We start from the raw sequence: 15,762 nt of genomic DNA on the forward strand, positions 1-15,762 counted from the left end.
GTTTACGTATCAAACGCGTCGAGTTGTCGAAACGTTTTAAATTTAATCGCGTTGTTATCAAGAATACATTCAAGAAAGGTCTTAGTATGACGACAGGCTAGGGGAGCTGGTACAGCAGAATTCCAATGTATTTTAGGGTCATTGAAATCACCTAGAACCAGTAGTTTCAATTTGAGGTTAATACAATAATCATTAATTGCAGTGATAAAAGTTACTAGTAGGTCATGGTTGATAAAGGATGGGTTATTTGATCTATAGATAATTACAACTACAGTAACAAAAGAAGGGGAATTGTTAAATTTTCTAAATCGTTTTTCATTCAAATTGGTACCCCTAATTGCAACACTGATAATAACCCACGTTTGATTATTGATTTAGATTGGTTTTAACCACTGTAACGATCCTGATGAATTTGAAAACCTCCCCCTACCTGGGCTATCCTTACGTCGCAGTGTCATAGTGGGCATTGGCTTGGGAGAGTGGAAAGTAAGAAGTTATTAACACCAAATTAGGGAAAGGAATTTTCACCCACTGATTTTCGGAATCGACTAATTATCAATTTCTAGTAGATATCATTTGATTACATTTTTGAATAAGCAATAAAGGTGTCCTTTGCTTACCACCCGAAATCAGGACTCCTAGCGATTATTTGTTTTAAATTCTAGGAATTTTAGGAACTTAACACAGAAAATATAGGATTTGAAGCTAAAAATATCTTGAAAAATAGGATGATATAGGAACATCTTTCCCATAAATACCCTTATAACAAAAGTCAAATACTTTAAAACTTTAATTTTTTATCACATTTAATATTGCTTCAATATTTACTTCAAACGGATTTTAAAATTAAAATAGGAAAAAGGTTTTAGATTCCATAAGAATGCCATAACGCTGGTAACATCAGCCAGGCAAATAAGTGCTGACCCCAGTCCCATACATCATGTTTATCAAGTTAGACCCCCTAGGTGCTTTTTTAAGATTTCCTATAAGTTCAGGTGTTTAGAAAATTTAAAATTTTTAAATCAGCGGCACTTTTTACAAGCTGAAAATCTTGGTGGCATATTGTGGTAGTAAAAGCTTTCTCAACAAACTCTTTTAAGTTAATAACTTTATATTTACCGACAACTTAACATAAATTACTTTAAATTTATTTAGATAAAAAGATGGGATTTAGTCGAGGAGACGTAATTTGCAGATCCGAATCACTGGGGTTTGTCGTCTTGGAACGGGCAAAGGGAATAATATGCGACTATTGTCTGATAAGTAGCAACGAACCCGTATTCAACGAAAATGATTTTTGGCAGCCAGACCAAAGCCAAAACGCTGTAGTCAATGCCAACTGCTTTATATCTGCGACGTCCATTGCCAAAGGAAGGCCTGGTCATATTTCTACAAGCTGGAATGCGCCCGTTTGAAGAAGTTTCCGTTGGAAGCCAAAGACCTAATAATGGCCAGACTACATGAAGATAAAGATGGCGGGAGAAAGTGGAAGAACCTCAATTCGAGAAACTGTCGGCTGCTACAGTAGGTCGTTCGACGATTTGATGGGACACCACGAAGAAATCTCTGAAGATTTACCAAAGATGTTGTTCTTTGAGATGAAGCAGGGAGTAAAGTTTGTCAAGTTTTTCCCGGACCTTTATGACCCCAACAACGAAGCCGACAAGAAGCTCCTCTTCGATATTTTTTACAAATTATCCATTAATTCAAATATAATCCAGGATGAGGGATTTCAAATAATTGGAGGTGGCTTGTGTTTGTGATTCTCTATCTTCGATCACAGTTGCGACCCTTATGCGTACGGGTCCTTCAACGGCAAAACCTTGGTAATCAGGGCGGTCAAGGACATTCCGCACGATGACATCAAGAGAATAAGCGTTTCGTACCTGGACATCGCCCTTCCAAAAGCCCAAAGAAGAGATCTTTTAGAGCGCCAATATTACTTCACTTGCCATTGTCACCGTTGTTTGAATGACGAGAAGGAAGCTGCCAGATTCCAAATACTGGACGCCCAGAAAGCCACCGACTCAAACGTGGTCGCTCTTTCTCAAGCATTTTACGATTTCACAAAGCACGTAAATTCCAAGTCTGACGATGAGTTAAAAGTGACGCTGAACAAATGCGTGGCGCTTCTCAAAAAGCAGAAAAACGTCCTGGGCGAATACCACATTTGTAGACTCCGCCTTCTGCACGTTGCTTTTCTGTGCTGTTTCATTCTTGGTCTGTCGGAAGAGGGCATTTCGTTGGGACTCGAATGTTTGAAAGTCAGCACTTTTTACTACGGGGGAAATCACCATAGACACGGAATTTTGTACAGCAAAATTGTTCAATTGTACTTAAGAATTGGAAAAGTAAAATGCGCTCTCGAATTACTGTCGAAATCATATAATATCTTAAAAGAGCTTGTAGACGAAGAGAACACTATATTTCTTTGTGTTAAACGCGTTCTAACCTATTTCGCTCAATGTCCAACAGCGCTTTAAATTTATCTGACTTGAACCATTACACGACGGATGGTTCACTTTTGTTCTAGTTTTATTCATTTTCATAACCATCTGTTATTTTTTAATATTGCGAAAATAAAGCAATACTCTGTATGTTACCCGTATTTTCATTAAACCTTTCATAGTTTTAATGTTTGATGTTTTTTATCTGTGGCGTGGTGTACTTTGTTCAATTTCGCTTAGCTCCGATAGTAAGCAAGGGATGTTTGTGACGAGTTGATAGAGCAGGAGCTGATTTACAAGAATGTTAAAATTTGACGATATCAAAAAGTGTAGTAATTTGGTCACTGGACGATATCAGTGTCTATCGGCCGTATTGTTTTGTATGATCATATATTTTGATTTCAATTTACGATCTTACCCGAGATTGAGACTTCTAGTGGCTCGTTTGAAATTAATCAAATGCCACATGCCCTTGGAAATATTTCAGATTGAGGTGCGGTGGCCAAACTACTTGGATAATTTTTTTTGGGCTAATTGTCTAGCTGAAATTCATGTCAGCCGGAGAAACTGTTTCCGAATGAATGAATGAATGAATGGTTTGCGTAACTAAGCAGCATTTCCAATCTGGAGTTCTGGACGGCTCATCTTGGGGCGTGCAACCAGAAATAGCATTATTAGGTGCAGAGTTTTGGGTAAATATAACCCCAAAACCATAATGAGGGAACTTTATGACAACCGGCATTCTAGAAAGCACAACTTATTTTCTAGCTAAAGTTTATAATTTAACTAGTACCATACAGAAGACTATATATTTCCTAAAAGAATTGATTTTTTTAAAAAATACGATTACGCTAATTTTAAAATAATAACTCGGAAATATTTCGTAAAGCTCTTTTCCTGAGTGAAGTCTTCTTCAATTAAAATGATGTAATTGACGCTGGCAACTTAGACAAAGGCACACTTATGAGTGATTATGTAAAAAGTTATTATGATACTGAAAGAAGTAAAACAATTTTTGGGCCACTGCCAAACGTCTAGCCAAATCAATTCAATACTGTCAATTGTAAGTAATTTTATAACAATATGTATGTTCAACTGATTTATGATATTATGTGGTTTTCCAATAATTTAAAGCATTAAGTGTCTGTTTTATACTCCTGCTCCACGGAAAAACTATAAAAGCTTCCATACTACAGGAGTTATAAATTAATTAAAAGTGTAGTGCAAAGGCCAATAAACGGCATATGGAGGAGTGCAAAGAAGAATGACAGGAAAGAGCCAAAAAGGCGGAAAAGGGTAGGGTCAGAAGGACCCAGGTTTAAAGTGGGAAACTAGAGAAAAGAATAGAAGTACAATGAGAAACAGTTAGGGTTAGTGTAAAAGAGGAAGTGATGGTACCGGTAGTGGAGGAATTACTCAGGAGTCTCCACATAGCCGGTACGAAGTTTCCGGAGTTCAAGCTCCCTCTTATAGAGGGGACAATTAGGGTCGATCGACTTATGCCCTGTCTTGAAGGAAGTGCCATGAGTAGAATTGTTTAAGTGGCACGCACGACAGCATTTTGATGCTGCCTTACAGTCCTTGTACCCGTGGGCACCACCACACGAGGTACAAAGTTGCTCAGTTGCAGAGCAAGATTTCTGGGTGTGCCCGAGAAGGCAGCACTTAAAACACCTTGGTACGAAAAAGTACTCTTTGAGTGGGCACATAGACCAATCCAGATGAATTTTTTGTAGAGACATGAGATGTTTGTAGAGCCCCGGAGAGCACTCAAACACCCAGTTGTTGGTGCCATTCCGACCATGGAGGCAAAACATAGCCACCATGTCGTCGTCAGTGAACGGTAAATCATTCTGATCAAGAATAAGGGGACCAACGTCCTCCTTTTTCACTGCGCCATCAACGCCAAAGATAATTACTTTGGGGCGAGCCAAAGTCGGGGTGCTAGTCCGCACATTTTTTGAAAGTTTTTTCGATTTGCCAAGGGCAGACTTCAGCTTGGTGGCGTCCTCTGCCGTGGGGCAGCGAACGACCAAACCAGTACGGCCCGGACGAATGGACTGGACCATAATGCGCTCCTTCCAAGGAGTGATTTCTGAGCACAGGGACTTTTTAAGGTCCGCGGTGGTAGCTTTAGTGTCCGTGGCCTTGACCAGGACAACATGGTCGTTGGGTAGCAAACGTGGCTGCGGACCCTTAGGGCCCGGAGCAGTAGAAGGTTTAGTGATAGAGGGGCCCTTAGGAGGGGCCCCTTTAGTGCGTGCAATCTCGGCGAAGCGAGGCTGAGAAATCAATTTGTTTACAAATAATTCGTTTTCAGTATTTTTTGCAGACAGGGCAGCGAGTTTACATTCCTGTTCTGCGAGAAGGTCGGACATAGCATTAAATGTGGAACGCATATCCCGACGGAAGTCGATGGTGATGCGCCCATCTCTTTGTTCCAAAAGAGCTTCAAAGGTCTCCCGAAGGAGCCTTAATTTCTCGAAATTAGAATGCTCCGGTGGAGGAGCAAGAAGTGAATCTGCGCCAAGCGCAGGAAAAGACAACTCGGAAGTTGATGGGTTTTGTTTTTCGGAATCCATGTTTGAGTAGTAGAAATTTCATCCGTCCCGCTCCCCACCCACCATGGAGCCCAACAAGGGGATCTAGCAACGCTAGACCAGAGCTACGGAACGGATATACCCGGACCCGACTAACAATAAAGTAGTCGGAGCCCAGTTGACCTTGTCCCGAAGGACAGCCGATTGATTGATATCGGCCAATATCAACCACCTGTCGACCCCGGATTCAGAGGCCAAAGCAGTGTATTGCCTAGGGACCGTTGGGCCTTGAGTGACCGCAACTGCATCCTTCGACTCAACCACCAGGACCCCCCTCACCCAGGTTACAGGACGCCACTTACGGCCGACAAGCGGAACTAGTTTTAGACGGGCCATAGTCGAGGCCCGAAACCTCAACAGAGGATGGTTACATTCGGTCAGGAGTCTAAGCACGGCCAATCTGGTATAGGAATCCTTAACCCAGCACAGCCCGTACGTCAAACAACTCCCTGAAGCTCCCCACCAACAAGGCGTAACCACTAGGGAAACAGTCAGCTCAGTTAGGCGATCTCACCTCCGGGACGAGCTGGACACAGGAAAGACTCTGCACCAACAGCCCTTTGGGTCAACAATCAACCGTAAGCCCCCCACCGTGCAAGGTGTGACCATTGGGGGAACCAGGTCGCGTTTAGTTTGGAGTTTGGGGAACACATCAGGAATCTGGCGTTCGAAGACCCACCAGACCCGTCAGCTTAGCCCAAACCCACACAAGCCCCCTTACCACATTAAGGAACGACCCTCTAAAGCAAGTGGCGGCTCAGTCATTCCACTATATTATGAAGAGGCCCCTGCTATTAGAGATGCCCATGAATTTAACAGATTCTTCGAAAAACGCCACTTTACTGCAGAGCGTGGTGCCATCTATTTATGGCAAAAGGAAGCTTAAATTAAAAAAAAACACAATGATAATTGATAACGTCGTTAAAGAACGCGGCTCTAAATCTCGCACCCTGTCCACTTTTTAATTGGCTACTTTAGTGCGTCTGCTAAAGATTTTGCTGGTCGCAAATTTACCTCTTTCTGGAAGCATTCAAAAAACAATCATAGCTCGGGATTTTAGTATGTAACTTAAATTTAGTTTAGTTTTAACAGAAATCAACCTGGGAAATTATATGATACAAAGTATATATATATATATAATAATTTATTATTATATACTATATATTATTATATGAATAACATTTTAAGATAGGGTAAATGTATTTTTTGGTTTTATAGGAATCAACCCGGGGAATTTTATTTTACAAAGTATAAATATATTTTAATATATTATACGTAACTATAATATATTATACGTTGAGAGGTGATCTATTAAATAAAGGTAAATAAAGGGTTCAATTTGCGTCATCCATCTTATGTTTCTTTGTCTTTTACCATTTCGGGAATGTTCTTCGCTGATGATATTTTTAATGCGGCTGAATCAAGAGAAGCCCTTCAAGCCGTCTTAGACACTTGCAGTGGCTTTGCCAACTAGTATGGGTTAATATTCTGTCCTGAAAAATGCTCTTTCCTGGCATGGAATCAGTCTCCGTCAGACACCACTAATTATCTACGGATACAAGGGAAACCCATTCACCAGGCAAATAGTGCAACATACCTGGGGATAACTATTTCGGCTTCCTTTGATTATCTGTCTGAGCACGAAAAGACGTTCACACGCTTTATACGCCGTTGCCCGCACACTATGGAAAGCTGTGGCAGTGCCTAGTTTGACGTACGCCAACGAAGTTGTATGTGTCGCCCCATCCACTATTAAAGCCATGGATATGGCCCAAACAGCCATTGGTAAATTTGCAATAGGAGGAAATTTGCTAACGGCAAACGCTGCAATTAAAGGGGAGATGGCGTGGTCTTCTTTCACGGAAAGAGAAGCCAAAAGCAAACTGAATTACCTAGGTCGTCTCATTAATATGTATGACCAAGCGAGTCTATCTCTACCTTCGTGGAATGGGGCACAACACTAAATGGGCTAACAGGACCGGACTCTTAGACCAGAACTACGGTATCGGACATAGTCGTTCAAACTGCGCAAACTACCGTGAATGGCGTAATGTGGTGGAAAAAGTGGTGCTTGAAAACTCAAATCAATAATGGCTGACGGACGTTTCTAAGCATCCCAGTCTCGCTGTGTATTCAATCAAAGAAACTCCCGCTTTCGAATCTTTCTACAACAATGACCGTGGAAGTCATTTATTATTCTTGGCTCGCACAGGTGCCCTGCCCACTGCCTCGCGCCGTTCTTCGGCGACGACCCTGCGTGTCCCATCTGCGGCTATGAGGTCGAAGCTAGATATTCCCCATATTCTCCAAAAGTGTCCGCGTTTTGTTAACCTCAGATCTGATGAGCTGATCGAATTTGCAACCTATCTTGGCTTTTGTGAGTCGTTAAACTGGGACGCCATACGTCAAAATAAACAAATTCTAGTCAATTGGGCAAACGAACGTTTAATACCCAAATAAAAAATAAAGTTTGGTTTTGAAGCATAATTAAATTATGTGTATACAAATGTAAATGTACAATTATAAATAATGCAAACATTTATCTTTTTCAATGTACCTGATAATCTAATTTTTAGACTCCTCCCTGTTACGAAAGGGATCCATGTAATGGAAAGGTAAATACACATTCATTCTGCGGGTGGAACACTTCTACAGGCGCTGGTAGTCCAAAAATAGACCAGTGGGAGAATTAGATGCTTTTTCGGGCGATTGGATAAAGATGCGCTTCTAATTCTCCCATTGGTCTATTTTTGGCCTACCAGCGCCTGTAGAAGTGTTCCACCCGCAGCACTTTGCTGTACTAGAAGAAGTACCGAGGCTGGACCATGGCTGAGGCTTCCACCCTGTATTTATTGTCACGCTGAAGCTTCTCATAGGCAGCTCCATAGGCGAGCGCAGGCATTTAAAGCAGGTCGGGCCACCTTATTTTTTACGCCCTTTTAAGCTCTTGCGCCCTCTATCGTTATTTGTGAAACTTATTAAATACCACGGAGCTCCTGTGTAGTTCCTTTCTTTCTCAATAGATTTGGCTAGAAATTGGTATTTTTTAGAGTATCTATGGAGTATGTGCCAAAACAATAGTACTTTTTATTTTAAACTAGACTAAACACCAATATAGTTTACAAAATTACATTGCCGCGTGTTGCCCCATTCTAATGACGTCCCTGACTACAGTCCATGCTTAACATGCAGTGGTCATGTATTTCGCTGTAGCAAATATAGTTACGACGTTGTACTAACGAATACTAGTTGTTATTTAGGGCTCGTGTGAACTACATTTAGTAAACTAGCATTCAAACGGTTAAACCATTTTTAGCAGCTAGTTTAAAATGTACTATCGAATCGCTTTCGGCAGTCGTGTGACCGTGGCTACAGAGTCCCAAAATAACGTATCCTAGCTCCAAACGACTAATTTCGCGACAGTGTCCGTAAGTCGCCATTTTCACAAACAGTTTATTAAAATGTAAAATACGTGTCCAAAAACGCCTGGAAATCTCTAGTGAATCTAGAATATCACCAAATAACAGTTATTTTTTTTTGCATGTTACCCATAACTATACTTTTATTTGTATTTTACATTCTTACCTTTTTATCGATTTTCTCTTGTTCTAGTTTAGAATATTTTTTTGGTGGATTTTAGGAAATTTTGGGCCCCTACAATGTTAAGGCTTGCGCCCTTTTTTCCCAGATTTTTGCGCCCTTTCAGTTTTCAGGTCGGGCCATGGCCCACCCTGGCCCTATCGTGCGCACGCCTATGGGCAGCTCGATTATAATGTAATGTATTGCAGTAGCCACATGGTTTGTCATAGGTCTATTGGTATGATAAGAACCGCTTTTACAATATATCCATCCGGGAAATCCCTTCTGCTGATTGGGGTAATTCCTGTTACAAATACGCCCGCAGAAAGTTTTGAAATCGTTATATTTAGTCAAAAGGGGGAAGGAACTTCATACCTTTATTAGTGCATTTATAGCTCATAAAAAGGGGAATTTGCTCTGATTCCCCCCCCCCCCTCGGTGGGTGCCCATGGCCCGTTAAACCATCCTCGTTGTTGTTGAACGCTTGGACTAGAGCCTCCACGTGAATAGCTCCCACAGTATTAACCATTGAGTTAGGAATAAATAGAGGTACAACTAAATCTGGCTAGCGCGGGACCAATTTCATTCGATAAGGAGACATAATTAACTTTATAGTTCTACCGTGGCGGCATCTGTCTCTAGTGCTGGCAACTATATTGCAATTGAATTTTTTCGCGAATCTCATGCGAAATTGAAATGTATGATTACTCGTAACAAACAAACTAATAATAACTAAAACAACTAATAATTATCAGCTAGGCTAATACCCAAGGCACCACCTTAGGCCTAAGTCATCACACGACTTTTGAAGCCCTTAATTCAGGTGGCCGGGTTACAATGCGTAGGAGGGTGGTGGCAAGCCCTGCATGCCACGAGATTGAGCCAACAGCTCCCTACACTAACTATTACCGTTAACCTTTGAAGTTGTTTAAAAATAATTTTATTCTGTCAACACGATCCTTTTTAACTCAAGTTACGGTGAGTTAGCTCATAATTATTTATTTAAGCCATATAACTTTACAAAATATAGATAGCGCTACCGCCTAATTATAAAGATGAATTTCGTACAGTCTTATCAGAACAGGTCCCGCTTAACCATGGCAACCGAAATCGTAATTGTAGTTCTAGCAGTATTATCCCCAATTCAATGGTATTAACCTTGCGATCGTCCTCGTCGCTGTTGTGAGTGAAACCTTTGTAGCTGTGAATGGAATTTCAATCTTCTCCCGGAGCCCTTGAAGATGAATTTACCATTCGAGTTGCCTGGGTGTTCAGTTATTTCTTTCGAGCTCTAGCCCACTCACTGATCCTGAGGGCATGCAACGCCTGTTCCATTCTAACTGAATCGTCTTCGCGGTAAAGTTTATCTCGAATCTAACCCTATGTTTACTGTTTTGGAACTCAACGGTTAAGCCTAGCTACACAGTTAAAAAATAAGGTATTTTAAAGGTTTGTTTAAGTACTTCTTAAGAAAATTATACCTTACTTAATCAGCTAGGCTAATACCCAAGGCATCACCTCAGGCCTAAGGCGTCAAGCGACTTTTGAAGCCATTAATTCAGGTGGCCGGGTTACAATGCGTAGGAGGGTGATGGCAAGCCTTGCATGCCACGCGAGCCAACAGCTCCCTACACTAAGCTTACTTTTGATATGGTTTCTTGGGGAAGCTGCACCGAGTACTTACTATTCAAAATTGAAAAAGAAAAAAATAAATTCCTTGAAATCGCCCACACTCAATTTCTAAAAAAACTGTTGGAATCGATAGAACTATAGCTAAAAAATTAGAATTATTATTTCTAATAACACTATTTGTAACTACAACAATTCTAATTTCACTCAATCTCTCAAATTTCATCAACCCTCCACAAATCTATCTTATTCATTCTTTTATTATCCACTAGCTTATTCGTACCATTGTTAGCTTCTAGTCTATTCGTACCATTGTTAGCTTCTAGTCTATTCGTACCATTGTTAACTTCTAGTCTATTCGTACCATTGTTAGCTTCTAGTCTATTCGTACCATTGTTAACTTCTAGTCTATTCGTACCATTGTTAGCTTCTAGTCTATTCGTACCATTGTTAACTTCTAGTCTATTCGTACCATTGTTAGCTTCTAGTCTATTCGTACCATTGTTAGCTTCTAGTCTATTCGTACCATTGTTAACTTCTAGTCTATTCGTACCATTGTTAGCTTCTAGTCTATTCGTACCATTGTTAGCTTCTAGTCTATTCGTACCATTGTTAGCTTCTAGCTTATTCGTACTTTTATTATCCACTTATTCGAAACATTGTTAGCAACTAGCCTATTCGCACTACTGTTAGCTACTAGCCTATTCGCACTACTCTTAGCTACTAGCCTATTCGTGCCATTGTTAGCTATTAGCTTATTCGTATTACAGTTAGTTGAAATCGCATTCGTAGTATTATGAGCAAGTAGCTTTGGGTAAATAAAGGCAAGTCTCTAGGTCCGTAGAACAACAATAAGTATGTGACCAAACCACAATTTATTGTAAACAGTATTTACAATGAAAATGATTCTGAAGGTGCATAGCCTCTTCAACGTACCTTAGTTATAATTAATTTATTCAATACTTAAAGGAGGTTGCTGGGTGCTAAATATTATATTATATTAATCGTTTAATACAATTTGTACATAAGAATATATTAAAAATGAATACGTAGCCAAAAGGTCTGGAAACGTGGCCTAAACCACTTTCGTTAATACGCTACTATATTTTTTTCATAATTTTTTATTAATTTATTACAACCTATATTTTAACGCTTATAATTACACATCACTTTGAAATGGCGGATAAAGGTTTAAAGATGATTGAAATTATGTAACAAACTAAATGTTTATTTATCTGACTTTCGCGTAAAATTTGAATTCTCACGTGTTTTTATTATTTTTTTTCCAAATTGTGAAAGGCTGACACTCATATATTTTTTTATATATTTTTTGCAAAGGCAAGGCTGTTTGAGGGTACGTTATAGACATTTTTTTTGAAGGGACAAAAATTAAAATTTAAAATTCTACTGTACAAACGGGGGTACTTTTCTTAAATAAATAAATAAAAAAATCCCTGATTTACCACCAAAAATAATTCCTCTCCAAAAATTTTTGGGTGAAAATAGGGTATAAATATATTCCCCAATATTTTAATTAATGTTTTGTAATATTGCACTTTTTTTAGTATGTTAATTTACATATTACATAAATTAAAGGGGATTTTGGGTTTTTTATATAAATTATATATACATTCCCTTCAAATTTTAAACAAATTTCAATAATGTATGCATCACCCCTTTTAGTTAAAGCCAAATTGGTTATTATTTATGTACCTACGGTTAAAGAAACATGATTGATAAATGTACTAAAGATTTTGTTTTCTTCAATCTACAACGTGCATTTAATAGAGAAAAAGGTTAATAATTGCAAAAGGTATATTTTAAATATTTAGTTTTAAGTTGAGCTCCAAATCAAAATAGACTCAACCCATCTACAAAGTAAACTCTTCTAATAAAAAAATAAAATTATACTTTTTGAAGTATTTATATTTATACACGTTAACGAGCAAAATTAAATTTTCAAGGTATTTTTTTCACCCTATGTTATTATTTAATGCCAGTTTTTTTTGACGCGGTTCCAAACGACTGTTAAGTTCTAACCCCCTTTTTTATTTTAGTTAGGCCATGTTTTATTTTTTTCTTGCATTTTTATTTATTATTTACCATCAAGATAAACATACACCGAGCATTTAAGAAATTCCGAAATATTCCGGGGGAAAAATTCTCTCATTGTATTTTGTTTTATTTTTAATCCAACGCTGTTATCAAGCTTAAAGACCATTTTTCGAAATATTTTGTTTGCTTTTTTTTAAGTCTTTAATATATTTTTTTTAACCCACGGTAATAGAAATATTTTAGACGTCTAAGAGTTTAGAAATGTAGACATTTGAAAAACACATCGATGTAGATTTTGTTTTTTTAACACCCTTGTATTGAAATTAAAAATCCCATAATTATACAATTATAGATTTTTCCGAATGTTTTACGGGTTAAATTTCCGATCCAATAACCCGTAAAATAGCGGGAAAAAATTCCCATATTAAATAACCGAGGGTTGCAAGTTTGAAATTTGAAGAGTCTGAGATCCATGTGGCATATTAGCCATTTCTGTTAGTGACGATGTCACAACAAAAAAAATCAAATTAACATTCTGTCGACGTCCGCCCATGCCTAAGATTGGACACTCTGTAGGTCGAATTCCCCTTTTCCGCTGAAGATTTTAAGCATTTTAATTTCCCCGCGTTAGGCCTTTGCAGTGTTCAATGCGTTCAATAATTTATTTTATTGATAGATGGTGCTATAGCAAAATGTAAATAATTTCGTAGTTCGGCTTGTACTGCTTATAGATCCTCCTTGTGTTGTAGCTTTTTACACGAAATTAGGCTATTTATCGATCGTTGTTAGGCCTTGGCAGTGTTAAAAGCTTTAAATTTGTTTCTTTTATCTACTGATAGATGGCGGTTTACATAATTTTAAATAATTTCGTCGGCAAAATTACGGTTCGTTACACCCACGTAATACGTGTTTAGTCACAAGATGCGGCAAAACACTTAACAGGATTTCATCTCTTCAAATCTATTATGATTAATAATTGAAATATATCTCCCCATGACACGAGCAAAATTTTAATTATAATCGTTATTATATTTAACGCGTGTTCGACATTTAAGTAGAATCGACAACCTTTCATTTCAAAGTTGTGCGTTGGGCCTATGTCTTATGTTTTCGTAATAATATACTTTGTAATGTTTACCGAAGCTTTTTTTTCGTAGTTATAAAAGCAGTTGAAACCCCCTACACTGTTTTAATCATAAATTAAAACCATGCGGTATATATATTACCTTTTATATAGCTAAAAAAATGTAAATTTGTCATTCCTACAAAATTTGATATGCTACACTTTTGCGTTTACATAGCCTATTCATTCCTAGATATAAATTATTTATTTATAAAACTAAATAAAAATCAGTCATTAAAAATGAATCGCTACTGGGGGTGATTTTTTTAGAACTTCAAATAAATATATTAATAACACATTTATGTTATATACTGTATAAAAAATTGTATATTAATTTATATAGCTCTCGCATTGATTAACAAACTTTTCGTAATTTTATGTTAGCGCTCATTTGAACCCTTTTGCTACCAAAAGTGGGCCGTTACATTTTTGCCAGCACTTAAGAAAATTTTTGTTTTATTTTCTAAGAAAATGGCGATTTGGTTTTTAGAAAAATGAAATCAGCCATTTTTGCTATAAGAAAATTTCTACAGGAAAAAATTTAAATGTAAGTTTTTTTTCCCACGTTATAACATACAGATGGTAATTCTTTCTATAGCCATTTTTTTTATCGGTCAACCATATTTTCTTAGTACTAATATATTATACAACAATTATAGAAAGCCTTAAAAAATAGGCTCCTTACACGATTATCACATCAGGGAACTCAGTGTTTTTATCTTTTTTTGATGAAAATCTTTTCCGAGATAAAGTTTAAAAATAAACAATTATAACTACCGTTTTAAATTCAGTAGAATAATTATAGAGTTAATTAAGATTATTGCGACTGAAGACTCTCCTTTTTTTAAGTTTTAAATGGTTTCCAAAACATTTTTTGTTTGCATGCACTTTATAGGTTTTGATAACCACTACCTTCACTGGTTGAAGTGGCGCTGGTAACGTTGAATAACCGCGCTTGTAATTAGTTTCGCTACAGTTTATTGTTTATATCAATAACTGACACATTATTCCAAGCGGAATGCTTATAAATTTAGGGAAATAACATCAAGATAAAAGCATTTGTTTTGAACATTGATGAAGTCTTTGTAATGTTCTGTACCAACGATGGATGAATTTGTTAAATTTCAAAAAACATTTGCATTTTGTTTTACCAAATTAACTCGATTTTTTCTTCAACTCCTAAGAAATATTAACGGTAATAAACTACATTTTTATTCATTAATGAAAGTTACGGTTCTTCTAATGTGTTTATGTGTGAAGCTAATCGAAAAAGCGCGACTGTCGTAACGAATTTGCGCTAAGCCTTTGCGAGAGGCAAATGCGTTACGGTGTTGCGCGAGCGATTAGCTTAGCATACAAAGATGTTAGGTTTTTTTTAGGAAGATCTTACTACGTGATGGGAGGAATCATAGGGATTTTTACCTACGCGTTAAAGCTTTCGAAAACGGCACAGCCAACTATTTATGGTTATGATTATAGTGTTTATTATTATTTCAACATATTTCCTTTTTTGCGGTTTGAGGGCGATGAAGTAAAGGGGGATCATTTTAGAGGAATTCTTTTCAACTTCCAGTAGGGATTATCTCTTTTTTTCGTTCTTTCGGAGTTTTATAGTTCCAGCACTGGTCCGACCGGCAAAGGCAGATGTCAACTGGTGTTTGGTTGTATGTTATACGCTTATTTTACAGGCCTAATACGCCACCTAGTGTCGAGACGAGCACCACCACCAGGATTATGACGCAAATCAGTATCATGATCTTCTTCTGCAATGGTCCAACGCGTTGAATAAAGGTGAGAGATAAAAATAAAATAAATTAATTAGAGTTAAATTAACCAGAACCGTTCAATACAATTATTGGAGGTTGGATTAATATTCCCAAAAATACGCTTTTACATTTCGCAACCCAAAGGTATCACTTAGCCCTCTTTTGGATAATAATTTTACACTTTTGTGTTTCCTCTATGGTTACAAATATTTGACAATAGCAAACGCTAGATCATAGGCACTACCGCTAAACCATCTAGAGCGTAACCTACTAAAACTAAACGAAATCGTCAGTAAATTAAAATGTGTCAGCACAGATGAGATTTGATTATGAGCCACATCTTCACATATTACTTTATCATTTACTGGTCAAGCCCACGCTAAAAAACGCGCAGGTTAAACAGTCTGTTAACAATATAACGCTACAACACGTTCCTCCTACGCGTTTTCTAGCGCGTTTTTAACCTGTCTATTAATGCCTTTTTAAAGCGCCACAAAAGAGGCGTGGGAGAAACTAAACGGAAGAATCTGCTCAAACTTCACTGCGACCTCGGCGAAAAGGGG

The 15,762-nt window shown here is 37.8% G+C and overlaps 2 protein-coding genes across 2 annotated transcripts in view; one reads left to right on the forward strand and one right to left on the reverse strand.

Moving 5' to 3' along the window:
- The first annotated feature begins 1,472 nt into the window (after positions 1–1,472).
- On the forward strand, positions 1,473–2,483 carry LOC149921962 (histone-lysine N-methyltransferase SMYD3-like). Its single transcript, XM_090162196.1, has 2 exons — positions 1,473–1,615; positions 1,784–2,483. Exons 1-2 carry the CDS (start codon positions 1,473–1,475, stop codon positions 2,481–2,483), a joined length of 843 nt encoding a protein of 280 aa, XP_090018322.1.
- Positions 2,484–11,157: 8,674 nt separating this feature from the next.
- Syx1A (Syntaxin 1A) overlaps positions 11,158–15,762 on the reverse strand; it is an 84,939-nt gene continuing 80,334 nt past the window's right edge. Inside the window, exon 10 of the mRNA XM_090162882.1 lies at positions 11,158–15,196. Within this exon, the coding sequence (XP_090019008.1) occupies positions 15,116–15,196 (81 nt within the window). The 3' untranslated portion in view covers positions 11,158–15,115. The remainder of the gene's footprint in view (positions 15,197–15,762) is intronic.

Source organism: Leiobunum rupestre, chromosome 11, assembly GCF_980474605.1.
Source record: "Leiobunum rupestre chromosome 11, qqLeiRupe1.1.hap1, whole genome shotgun sequence".
NCBI lineage: Eukaryota > Metazoa > Arthropoda > Arachnida > Opiliones > Sclerosomatidae > Leiobunum > Leiobunum rupestre.

Excerpts from the sequence above, each read along its gene's own strand:
- LOC149921962 (XM_090162196.1), top strand. The coding sequence starts at position 1,473 with ATGGCGGGAGAAAGTGGAAGAACCTCAATTCGAGAAACTGTCGGCTGC. Across the intron at positions 1,616-1,783 it reads GAGATGAAGCAGGGAGTAAA|TTGCGACCCTTATGCGTACG; the intron begins GTTTGTCAAGTT and ends CTTCGATCACAG.